General features: G+C 38.8%; 2 protein-coding genes across 2 annotated transcripts; both read right to left on the minus strand.

Annotated features, from left to right (window-relative positions):
- Positions 1 to 1,139: 1,139 nt before the first annotated feature.
- LOC108901662 (cytochrome P450 4V2) lies at positions 1,140 to 6,553 on the minus strand. Its single transcript, XM_018703217.2, has 11 exons — positions 6,297 to 6,553; positions 6,030 to 6,142; positions 5,455 to 5,540; positions 4,920 to 5,110; positions 4,699 to 4,768; positions 4,478 to 4,604; positions 4,175 to 4,348; positions 3,794 to 3,896; positions 2,981 to 3,115; positions 2,227 to 2,406; positions 1,140 to 2,094 (listed from the first exon to the last, which is right to left on the minus strand). Exons 1-11 carry the CDS (start codon positions 6,487 to 6,489, stop codon positions 1,925 to 1,927), a joined length of 1,542 nt encoding a protein of 513 aa, XP_018558733.2. The 5' UTR covers positions 6,490 to 6,553; the 3' UTR covers positions 1,140 to 1,924.
- A 1,364-nt stretch (positions 6,554 to 7,917) lies between these two features.
- On the minus strand, positions 7,918 to 12,461 carry tlr3 (toll-like receptor 3). The gene is given in 6 exon segments (XM_018703216.2): positions 7,918 to 8,263; positions 8,265 to 8,427; positions 8,551 to 10,412; positions 10,561 to 10,755; positions 10,866 to 11,324; positions 12,096 to 12,461. Coding segments are annotated over 6 exon segments (2,736 nt in total). The 5' UTR covers positions 12,117 to 12,461; the 3' UTR covers positions 7,918 to 8,227.
- Positions 12,462 to 12,953: the final 492 nt, after the last annotated feature.

Consider the following 12,953-nt stretch of genomic DNA (forward strand, 5'->3'; position numbering starts at 1 on the left):
ATTTTTATAGAGTACTTTGGATTGTTTCAGCAAAGTAAAATGAATGCTTCATCATTAGAAAATAGCTTAATAGAAGCTTAAACCCCCAAAAATGAATTTCATGCAATCCACCAACTGTGGCCACACACGAATCTAAGCAAATACTCCTTTATCCGAGCTATTTATTAGAGATTCTCAGATAAATGAACTCGTCCTGCGTCATTTGGAGCTCAGGCGCCTCAGCTGTATTCAGCCATTGATTAGAGATGTGCTCAATAATTCAAATAATAGCATTGGAGAAGAGCATTCAATTCATCATCAGTCATGTCATTTTGGTGTTAGGCAATGGCCCTTGCAGGCATGCCAGCTAAATCATCCTATGACATTATAGATGGGGTCATTTGTAACTGTGTCATGCTATGATTACTACTTTGTTACAATGAATCCCTCTGACCTCAATGTGATTCAGTTAGTTAAGAGTGTTTGCTCGTTATGAAAACTGAATGTGCACTCATAAGAGTTGCAGCCATCAGGGTGAAGAGAGGTCAGGTTCCTGGATTACCAAAAAGGTATTTCAAAGGAATATGAGTTCAAAAATGTATCTGACAATTTTGCAGTGTTGAAAATTATCATGTAGCTTTATATATGCATGTTATATTTGCATATATGCATACAGATGTGTAAACTTATTTGCATTTTATTTTTTCTCAGTGTCAAGAACCATGTAATTTAAGATGGAGCCCTGCAGTGTGTAAACAAAAGATCATCATGAGAAGTTTTACCATCATCTTATCGTATTATCCTTAGTTGTAGCTGCTTTGTGACCTCAGAAGGAGATTTGTGAATGAGAAAATAACCCTGATGATGTTGTAGTGATGTCATTAGGATTATATTTGATTGGTCTTGAGACTTTGAGTCTTTAATAGAGAGTCTATCTTACAAAGAGGGGCGCTTGAAAAGTTGTTGATGTTCAGCAGGCTAATGAAAGAGTCTATCCTACCGCATTATGGGAAATGTAGGATAGAAGGTTTTTGAATCATATACTAAGGGTCTTAAAGTCATAATATCCCGACATCTGTAGCATCAATTTTGGCATGTGAAAATGTCTTCCCTGAAAAAATGCAATGCAGCTTTTGAATGAAATTGGGCAGACAAAGGAATAGGTTCACAATATAGATTTTATTAGATTTTTTTCAACATTCCACACTCTCATTACACAAACAGTCAGACTTATACACAGATATACAGTACAGTAAGAAAGTGACTGTGAATAGATAATCTAACCAGAATAAGGAATAAACTAACTTTAAGACATGTAACATGGAGACACAGAGGAGGAAAAACTGTAGCTAGATGAAAAGCTGCACAAATGACAGGGTTATCTTTGTAAGTAATGAATGTGTGAAAGTGTTTGTTGTTAAGCCCTGTTCTGCACTTCTGAGTCTGAGGGCTTAGGCATTTCATTACAAACTAATACCACAAGATATGTTCTAAAGTCTCACATATACTGTATATCACACGCTCTCTACAATCATAACCAATATCTAAAATATCTTAGGCACTTTATTGTAAACATGTTTTTCCCATTGAGAAAATTATTTCCAGATGATTTGATTCCTCTAGATTTGCAGCCACTGACAAAAATAGATATAAACATTAGATTTGAAGAGTTTAAAATTTATAAATGAACTGTTACATGTACAGTTTATTTTATTACAAAGCATATGACCATAGAAAATGGATAGAAGTGACGTGCAGTAATGTAATTTATCTTCCTTTTCATCCAGTTCAGAATCAATATGTTTCACAATGACCAATTAATTTGCTAAAAGTGGTTCATTCTTAGTCTGCAAATTCCGTTTCATAGAGCTTTTCATTTAATTTGCAAATACTATTATTGTTAGCGGTTAGAGGCATCTCTAAACTGGAGAATTTGTTAGTTTGATTAAGCCTGAGGTGTCCTCTTTTCCAGTTTGATCCAGATGCCCTTCTCTGGTCGGAGAATGAGCTCTCCCACTGGCCGCAGATCCTCTCGTTTCTGACAAGCTTCAACGTTGAAGTTACGCAGAATGGATGCCAAGACCACCTTTTCTTCCATTAGTGCAAAACGCTGACCTGAGGAGCAGTGGAGGGGAACGCACACATCAGTAATGCTAATCACATGATACTTAACAACATTGTTCAGAAATTAAAGTATTTATGGAAACAGATCAGGTAAACTGCAAAGTAAAACTCTTCTGTTCTTACCAATACAGTTGCGGAGGCCAGCAGAGAAGGGGATGTATGCATATGGAGGTCTTCCTACTGAATTCTCAGGCAGAAAACGCTCAGGCCTGAACTCCTCAGGTTCAGGGAAATATCGTGGATCACGGTGAAGAGCGTACGTGACGATGATTGCATTGGCACCTTTGGGAACCTTGAAACCATCTACAGGTGAAAACACAATTTAGTCAGGAAAAAAATGTCTTTGTTATTCTCTTAACATTTTTCATGTAGCATTATTATGAATTTCATTGCCAATAGGATCCTGTCAGACAGAGGAGAGATGCCTAAACACCAAAGGAAGGAATGCCAAATGAAAAGATGGATCTGGTATGTTACATTGTTGAACCTTTACAGCTTGACCATCATTTTTAGTGGTTATAATAATATTGTAATCACCCAAATTATTTGCTGTGGTCTGTCAGAGAAGGTTTTTAGCAATGACTCCATACACTATTCCCAAAATTCCCACACAAACTGATTGATATCTTCCACATGTTTCAATCTGCATCAGTACTGTTTTACTAATTTAAAGAATTCCAAAGAAAATTGGGGAAAAAATGGCTGCGACAACAGGATAGAATAAATGTTTTGTGACAGAGAAAACTATTTTTCAAATGAAAATAATAGAGGAAGCCAGGCTTCCCTTGGCCTCTTGTAAAAAATACCACTGCCTTAGGGGATTTGCACTCAACAAATGAATGTTTCATTCAAGAGTCATCGCTCATCTGTAACTCACTGATATGGCAGTCTTCACAGAGGCTGCGGGCAAAGAAAGGCACAGAGGGATACAGTCGCAGGGCCTCCTTGACAACACACTCTAGGTATCTGAGCTTCTTCAGGTCCTCCATGTTAATGGAGCGGTCAGATGTACCTTTGCATATTAAACAGGAAATACTGTTAAGCTCCTCAGTACAGAGTACAGATAAACAGAACAGAGTGTTAGCACATTCTTAGATCAGACAGTTATTGATAAGTTTGAGCTCCAGTTTTTTGCTGTTGCACTCTCTCCTGCTTCTATATCCTTGGCATGTTCTACAGTAGATGAGAGTTTAATAGTGTTTAAGGGGCACACCCCATGAATTGTTATGTTTATTCGATAACACATACGTTCAAGAGTCAAAAGTCTTAATTGCAGTCATTTTATAGGCATCATATACACATAATTATTAACAGAACTACTTGGCTATATGGTGGGCAGGTGATTTTACATCAGATGAAACAAATGCTTCTGTGCTTGGGGACAACTTTAGATCCTCAAACTGGTGCAAATGTAGTATCTGTTATTGCTTCAAGGCCATGTGTCTTACGTCACAGAAAAATGCATGGAGGCCATGGTAAATCCACACAAGAGTGGAAATAATTCAATTATTCTCTATGTATTTTGGCAAGGATTTTCACAGCTATTATCCCCATATAAGTTCCCCTTGACTTGCAAAGAGCAAATGAGTCTGAACAAAGATGAGTCAAAAGCCCTTCGGGCAGGAAAATAAATGATGTCATGAAAGTGAGACGGTGTGCGGTTATGGGGGAGAGGGCATGTTGCTGTTACCAAACACCTCCTGAAGCTCTTGTTGAACTTTGCTGTGTGCCTCAGGGTGGGAGCCCAGCAGATGCAGGGCCCAGTTCATAGAGGCGGCTGTGGTATCATGACCCTGCAAAATAGATGTAGATAAATAGAGAAAAACAACTCATTTTTTAAAAGACTTTAAAGCTGCATGAATAGATTTTTTAACCACAGTATTGTATATACAGTATTATCACCTTACAATAGTTATGGTGAACGTGCAAACTTTCGGTGCTCAGTAGGTATTGTAAGCCTATCAGACAGTTTAGGTTAAGCAGTGAGAGTTAACCAAAAATAAAAAAGTTATGAGCTGTGAGTTAAAAGACACTAAAAACACTCTGTACACCTGAGGTTGTAACCACTAACCCTAAACATAAAGGTGTCCACTTCCTCCTGAATGTCCTGATTGCTCATCTTGTTGCCATTCTCATCTGTAGTCTTCAAGAGCATGTCCAAAAATGCTCGTCTTTTCTTCGGGCCCTGGTCAGAGTCACTGTCTGGTTCAGTGTTGGAAATATTCTCTGATCTTTCAGTTATCACCTGTAAAGAAACAAAGTGGAATATTGCCCAATATTGTGTCCTCTATGTGAGTGAATGCTGAAACACCTGTGTATTTCAGTAAACACACTACTATTGACAGATTTTCAAACCACTGGCTCTGTTACTCACACTGTATGTAAAGGAGTGTAGAATCTTGAGTGTCTTGTTGTGTTCCCGACCCTCACCAAAGTAGTTGTATACAAAGTCAGGCCAAAACCAAGGTGTCCTCTGTCTGCGGCTGATGATGTCACTCATTCTGAGGAAAATAAATATTGAAATATGAAATATTGAAATTAAATATTGTCTGTATTAGAATCTTCAAAACAGAGAAGAAAATGAAATTAACTCACTTGTACACACTTTTAACATATTCTGAATCAGAGTTACTCTGAGCATAAATTTTCTTTCCCATTGCAGTTTCTGAAAAGACATTATGTGTTTTGTTCAATCCACTGCATAAATCCAGAATCCAGTATAAAGAGTTGGGTATTTTTTCTTGCTGTATATAGATTAGATAATATGCTAAGGATCCACATAAGCACACATGCACATTCAACATCCATGTACTCACCACAGATGATGTCCAGTGCACAGAGGGTGACGTGATTGAAGCAGTTAAATGGACCCTTCCCCGCCTGTTTCTCCAGCTTCTCCACCAGGATCTCAGCCTGCTCGTTCATCACTTCCAAGAAGTCTGTCAGGATGGAGAAGTGGAAGGTGGGAGTCAACATCTTACGCCGCTGACGCCACTTAAGCCCAGTGCTGCTCAAACAAGGAGGACAAATCGAAGATGGTTTAAAGGTAAGAGAAAACACAGGACCCATGTACATATTCTTATGTAAATAATGATGACTGTGAATAAGATGAAAACGAATGGCAGGAAAAGCAGATGCAACCTTTTTCTTCATTTAAATTTAATTTGAATATTCATTTCTAAATTTAGTGTCCAGAACCTGCTTAGACATAGTCTACAATATACATCTGAGACATAGCTATGAATTGTGATTAATCTGTTGCACATCTTGTTTTTCAAACCCACAGTTCCCTTTTCTGATTGTTACTAGTTGGCTTTTAACATCATGCAGAGGAAAACTGCAGGCACATACCTAGTGAGAAGGCCAGTTCCAAGCCAAGGGTGGAGGAAATTGTAAGAATAGGCTTTGTCCATGTGAACAGGGTTAGTCAGAACTGTCTACAAAAGAGAGTAGCAACTGTCATAAACAGAAATAAAAATAAATATATACAGCCCAAATTAAAAAAAATGTATTATGTGGTTATTTTTATACCATTTGGGCCGCTATAAATATAGGTGGAGGTCGGGCCTAAATGATGAGCAGTAGCAGTTGTGTAGTATGTACTGTACAGTGGCCACAGTCTGAACATCAGCAGTGTTTTAATGTGTAATGTCATTATAAATAGACCAAGTTGTCACTTAAGTAACAAGGTTAAAATCAGTTCAAACTATCTGGCTGAATTTAGCTTTAGCGCTATAGCCCCCCACTTCATTAAATGTGTGAGCTGTTTTGAATATGTACAGTATGTGGGTGTTATATTTATGTAAAGTGTAATGTACAAAGACTACAAAAGCTTTATATACACAAGTTAAGGCATGTGGACATTTTTAAGTTACACCCACTGTACTGTGCACTTAACGTTGTAAATGAGTTCTGAGTTAGCATACCTCAACAGTTTCAGCATGAAACAGAACCACAAATGGTAATGGTCCAACCCAGAGTTTAAACAATGGTGCATCAAAGAACTCGCGGGTAAAATCCTCAATTTGACGGAAGAAATCTGAAACATGCACATATAAAGTAATGAATCCCTTCAGTTGATGTGAAAAAATTGTTCCATATCAGTTCTACAGTGCCTAATGGTCTGTGCTTTGACAATCTGCATATAAATCAGCCTTTGCAGGCTCCTGTAGCAGCATGTTGATTTTTCTTACCTCCTGAATTGGTCTTGAACTGCAGTGCATTTCCAACTAGGGGGTATGTCCCCTCCAGCTGGGGAATAGGCTTCATCTCGAACCATTTGTGCAGGTAACTGCTGAGCAGCTTGTAGGTGATGTAAGTCAGAGTAGCAATGAAGATACTAACTCCAACTAAAGGTATCGTGTAACTACCAAGTGTAGCTGCCATCTTTTTTGCTGTCTGTACAAACAGTCTTTGTGTGTGTGGCAACACCAGGCTGTGGTCCTGTGCCTTCACTATAAAGAGCCGTGACGTGTGTCCAGCCTTTACTCCTCCTTCTCTTTTCATGCAAACTGGGGCAAAGGGGCCCACTGTGTTTATTGTAATTTACTGCTCTTGGGCAGCATCACAATTTAGGCAAAGTTATACAATGCTAAGAGAGAAACAGGAGATACATTATCTGAGAGTTAGGAGCTAGATGAACATGAATAATAAAATGTGCTCAAACAGAATGTGTTGTAAATGGTGGCATAAATTATATAATGAAGATGTTAATTATTAACCATATGATAGCTGACCTGACTAAGGCCCTTGTCCAACTTATCCTCTCCTTGTCTGATATTTTCTGGTCAACATCCATTCATATCACCTCCAACCTAATTGATTAATGAATGACAGCCTTATCTTTGCACCAAATATATTTTATGAGTAGAAAAGGTTTCACTGTCGGGAGCCATGGAATTATATAGATGATAACAGGGATAGTACTTGAAGTTTACCATGAATCTCTCTTTGTAGAGGCATATTAGTCTTAATTTGGAATTTTCAGTTTCTTATGAGGTTTTTATTCATATGAGAGTATTTAGGACATATGGCTATTTTACAGTGATGTTTTTATATATTTAATCTAATAATCATACTTTTACGTATTTATTCATACTAAATTACTGAATAATTAGTTACTATATTCTATAAATTCAGCATGTTGGTGGTTTTCATTTTATATTGTAAATCAAAACATCCTTTTTTGAGTTTAGACTTTAGTAATAGGTAATGATGATGAGTGTTATGTAAGTACATTTACTTTATATAAAACCCAGATTTTTTTTTATTTTATTTTTTTTTTTGGGGGGGGGGGGTGTTTTGTTTTGTTTTGTTTTGTTTTTGAGAGCATGTTAGACCTGTTGAATAATCTCTTTAATACTAAAAAAACATAAGGGTCATAGCTATTACTGGGGTACTAGGGTCATGTACTTGTTATATTTATTCATTTATTCAGGGGGAGTATAGCTCATAATTGCATTTCTCTGACTAATCTACGAATCTATAAAAAGGTATCAGATACCCTGCCTACTAAGTAAAATGGGATAGTCTCCTTAGATTGGTGTTACATCTAGTCCTGATTTTCCTTACATACAGCCTCATTTCAAGTTGTATAATGTGTGTTTTGTATTAAGTAAATTGATGATAAACTTACCATTCATTATGGTAATCATTGCTGAAGACCATTAACAGTGTTTGTTGCTTTGTGATGTGTATATGGTCATATCACCAATCGAAGTTTTGTGTAGTATTTGAGGCACAGAAAATGCTGTAGTTTCTTACTACAACCACTAGATGCCACAATGACACAATAAACTGACTGAAAATAAGGAATACCTTACATACAATATAAGGTTTAATTCATATTTCAATGTCAAACCAACTTTTTAGCAAACACTTTATTAGGAGATTACATCATTAAACTGCATTCACAATCTTTTTTTGTTGTTGTTACTTTATACTTTACATGACATTGTGATTTGAAATAACACTGTAGAACATTTGCCTCACATTCACAAATGTAAACACACACACACACACACACACACAAACACCAAATGCAAAACTCTGGCAATTATTATTATCACTCAAATTTTCCATTATCTATGAAATCAATCCCTCAATCGATTAGTCATGCCAAGTGCTATGAGGAGCTCCTGGTGAAAGGCTGGCACCCTCTCTTTGTGGCCGTGCCATTCCAAAATGCAACGCTTGCGCAACATGCCCCTGCGGATGAAGAGTGAGCGAGATAACTTGTAGTCGTGCACATCCTGCAAGAAGACCAGAACCACAGAGTCCCTGCTGGCTTCAATGACCTGGTGAAGTGCGTGATGGGCTTTAAATCTGGATGAGGAAAGACAGTGGGTAGAGGGACACAGAGAAAACATTCAGAGCTTAGTCTACCACAAATGTACAGCACAAATACAGTATCACCAGTAGGAAATATATTATGTTTGTTTGATTTACCGTCTACACCAGGGATCATTGAGAAGACTTTCAGTGATGACAAACAAGATTTTCCTGGACTTTCTCATATTATCCACAATAGATTCAAGCTGTGACATCCCAGGGACTGAATCTCGATCCTCCAAATAAAATGTGCACTTTTCATTCTCTAAGGGGATCACCATCCTCTCCACCCAGCTGCTGTCCTCCTCTGCATGTATGATATAAGCATCATACGTGAATTCCCTGCCCTCTTCAACTTTGGCATCACTAAATCCTAATGTACGATTGATGAGTATGTTCCAATAAAATTGAATTCTCCAGCCCTGGAACCGTACCAGAAGAGCTGTTGCAATCAGCATCATAACAGCTGTGCTGCTCAGTATGTAAAGAGCCTGAAATGGGGTCATATCTTTGCAAGAGAGGGTGTCAAAATCCATGATTGAGCGGTTAAAGTAAGCAAGTGGAGTGTTGCACCTATACTGGTCCCTGAGATCTGGCACAGTGGTCATATTTGTATTATTCAACCATGTCACAAACCACAGGATGCTCTCACATGTGCAGTCAAATGGATTTTTGTCCATGACAAGTAGGCTGAGGTTGCTCATGACAGTTTTGAACACTTCAGGCCTCACAGTTGTGATCAGATTCTTCTGTAAACGTAAAACCTGCAATGATTTCAGATCATTGAAAACTGAGCCCTTAAGACTATTTAGGAGATTGTATCCAAGGCTTAGTTGACTGAGGTTACTCAAACCTCTCAGAGCTCCGTCTGGAATTTCATCCAGCCCATTACTATCCATCTGTAAGGACATCAAGTTCTGTGCCCCTTTGAGGAACAACACTGGCCCACCTGGGTTGACACTCTTCCACAACCGGGCTAAATTATTGTGTTGGAGCTTCAGCACCTTCAGGTTCACAAGTCCCTCCAACATACTCTCTCTGATGTTAGCAATGTTGTTGTTACTGAGATCCAGGAAGGTGAGGTTGAGCAGGGGCTTGAATGGAGAGGGATCCACATCCAGGCCCTCCGCTGTGGTGTTAAGACTTTTTCCCAAAGTCAGGACCCTAAGATTGGGCACATTAACAAATGAAGTTGTGCTTAGTCTGACTTTCTGGTGGTTATTGGTCATGTGAATCTCTTCAACCTGACCCATGCCTTCAAACTCTTTGCCAGTGAGAATCTGGTCTATAAAATTATAATCTAGTAGAAGAGTGGTGAGGTTTCTCAAAAGGGAGAAGCTTCCAGGATTAATCTGGGTTATAGCTGTTGCTGTCAGATTTAGTATTCTGAGAGGTGACCCTGCAAGTGAGACAAAGGTCTTGTTGGTGATGATTCTGAATGATGCACAACTACTCCAGCTCATATCAAGTTCTTGAAGATTTTTCAAGCCTGTAAAGGTGTGCTCCGTGATTTCCCGAACTGCAGTTTCATTTAGCATTAAAATCTCCAGAGCACTTAGAGGTTGAAAAGAAAAATCATCGATAATCGGTGTAGAGGAGGTATGACTTTTCACCAGAGCTTTTGTCAGTTGAAGTTTTTTCAAACTTTTGAGCCCCTGAAATGTGTCCTTGGTCAGGTGCTTGATGTTGTTGTTGGCCAGAGTTAGAGTCTGAAGTTTTGACAACCACTTAAATGAGCCCTCCTCAATTTTACCCATTCCGTTATGGGACAGATCAAGAAATGTTAGATTTGTCATCTGCAGCCCTGCAAATGTCTTGTTTGTGAGTGTGACCAGCTTCATATTCCGAAGAGACAGGGCATCAATGGATGTCCCTGACAGCTCTAAGCAGATTTTGGAAATATCTTGAGTGCCCATTTTGCTCCCATCCATGATTAAAGTATGTAGGCCTGAAATGGGCTTAAAGCAACCAGGTTCCAACTGCAACAAAACAAAACAGAGATATTAGAGTGATACAAAAAGGGAAATAAAACAGACAACTGAAACTAAGGTGCTACAATAACTCTATACTACTAGTTCCAGTTTTGACTGCTAAATTTCATTTCTCATTTCCAGGTAAGATTCTTACTGTTTTTAGAGGCACAGATGACAGACTGAGAACTTGCAGGGAGGATGAATGGCCAAGGAAAGAAAAGTCATCTTTCCTCAGAGCAGTGAAGTCATTGAATCCCAGATTGAGGTTCACTAGGCTGGGCAGCTGAGGCTGAGAGCCAAGCTTGGCTGACAGCAGTTTGTTCATGGAAACATCAAGAAATTGCAGGTTCTGTGAATTATGAGAGGTGAATAAAAGCAAAAAAGTAGAGTTATTTAATGTAATATATGACAAGCACATCAAACAACTGAACCCCCAAAAGAATTGTGGAACACCAGTACCTGTAGTCCAGAGAAGGGCTCTCCTTGAAGCTTTAGTCGATTACTAGCCATATTCAACCGTATTAGACCGGTGCAGTGGCTCAGGTCCTCCTTCTTCAACAAATGCACTTCATTGTGTCCCAGGTACAATGCTTGCAGGAGGGGCAGTGTCTGGCACAAATGCGCGTCCAGCTTGGTAATACTATTGTAACTGACATCAAGGTGGAGGAGTCCTGGGTATGGGTTTAGTGACACAGGGAGAACCTCCTTCAGTCTGTTGTGAGACATATCCAGGATAGTTATGTTCCTGGGAAGGTTCGGAGGGATCATGCTGAGGCTCAGGTGGCTGCAGTCAGCTCTGCCGTCTTGCACATGGCAGGATGTCTTCTTTATGGAGGCCACACAATGGCACACAAAATAACATATGATGATGACCCATGGTAGGAGAAGGGAACGAGGGGCACACATTTTTCCAAAAACCTTGTCAAAGACGGAATAAAATCTGCATTAGCCATAAACACATACGTATTGATTGGGCAACTTGGACACAGCACAACAGGAACAACATTGACATTTACTCATCTTATAAAGTTGTTATGGCAAATATGTTATCAAACAGTTATCTATCAAAACATTGAGGAGACACAAAACACCACTAGGAACTGGTCGTTCTGCCAAAATGTAAGTCTAGTATCCACTCTTATTTTAGCTCTGTGTTCCTCCCCCAACAAGAGAGGGGTATCTGGCTCTTTAGCAGCTAAATGCTCCACTATGCTCACCAGTGAGTCGCTAACTTTGTCTTCCTGTTGTTAAGTGCTCACTAAAAACAACAGCCTGTCACTGCTGAGCACTGGGCCCTTGACATTGGTGAGAGTGAATCCAAACAGTGAAGTTGCAGGCCCGTTAGATCAAAACACTCTCTGTAGGTTCGTCACTACCAGTGACCAGTCACTTTACACATAGTCATTTCATCTGTTGTTATTGGAAAAATATACTGGTGCAGCTTTAATATACAGGATGGTCCAGGTATTGAATCAATGTGCTACTCATTTCTGACGCTGCAACGTAGACTTCATATAATTTCAAAAGCTGTGTACAGAAATGTTCCATAGGAATATGTACTTATCATTATAGTTACTATTTTCACAGCACAGTAAATGCAATTACTATGAGAATATATAATAATTACACTCAGTATCACATTGGCCAGACTGGCTAATGTTCTGGATACAATACTTGCAGAATTCTTACCAAATGTTGCCAATGTTGCATATTATCTGTTGCACCCAGGCTTCATAGATTTAAAACTGTTTCCAGCACCACAAGCGTTATTCTTCGGGAAGGCAGACAAGAGTCTCAGTGGGTACTTATGAAGCAGGCACCGTAGCAACAAAGTAAGAAAATAAGGAAATGAGACAATGTCGGCTCCGGTTTCGTTTCCACATCGGCGTCTGGATCCAATAGAGAATTAACCCTTTCATTCATACATCCTACAAACAAGTATACGAGGATATTTAATATTGCCAATGCCTGTTCCAATACTCTCTGATCAAAATGGGTCCAAACATTGGTAAGGAGCACGGTAACCCATAAGGTGACCAGGCGAAGTCGTGTCAATAATATGGGACGGATATGTTCCTGAAAGGTTAATGCTGAATCTGTACCGTAATACATCTATAGTAAATAAGTTGATACCAGTCAGCACACGTGTTCTCAAAATCCGACTGGAGGAAAACTCAGTTTAAATAACTACATGGCAGAGTAGAACATATTCATTTTAATTCAAATGATCGCTCTAAACACCCTAATATGAGGTCACATTTATGGTGATTTCAATAAAACAAACTATGAATGATTACTGTAAATTTACGAATAGATGTGCAAGACATTTAATGTAGAAGAGCAAGGTTAGCTGCAATTTTGCTGTAAATAGTGTTATCTAAGAGATATAAAGCCTCTTTGAAAGAACATATGATTTTATCTCCTGCATCCACTTTAATACTGTCAATGCCTGGGGTGCCTTATAGGCTATGTATTGTATTTTTTCTGACTTCTGGAAACTGTACTGTACTGTGAATACTGTAGTCTGGACGTAACCTTCTCTATGTG

Source organism: Lates calcarifer, linkage group LG5 (assembly GCF_001640805.2).
Source record: "Lates calcarifer isolate ASB-BC8 linkage group LG5, TLL_Latcal_v3, whole genome shotgun sequence".
In the NCBI taxonomy this organism is placed as follows: Eukaryota; Metazoa; Chordata; class Actinopteri; family Centropomidae; genus Lates; species Lates calcarifer.

Bases quoted from the DNA above. Each gene is read 5' to 3' on its own strand.
- LOC108901662 (XM_018703217.2), bottom strand. From the start codon at position 6,489: ATGGCAGCTACACTTGGTAGTTACACGATACCTTTAGTTGGAGTTAGT. The intron at 4,769-4,919 runs GTGAGTACATGG...ATGTCTTTTCAG, and splicing joins TGCACTGGACATCATCTGTG to AAACTGCAATGGGAAAGAAA. The intron at 2,095-2,226 runs GTAAGAACAGAA...ACTGCTCCTCAG, and splicing joins TGGCCTCCGCAACTGTATTG to GTCAGCGTTTTGCACTAATG.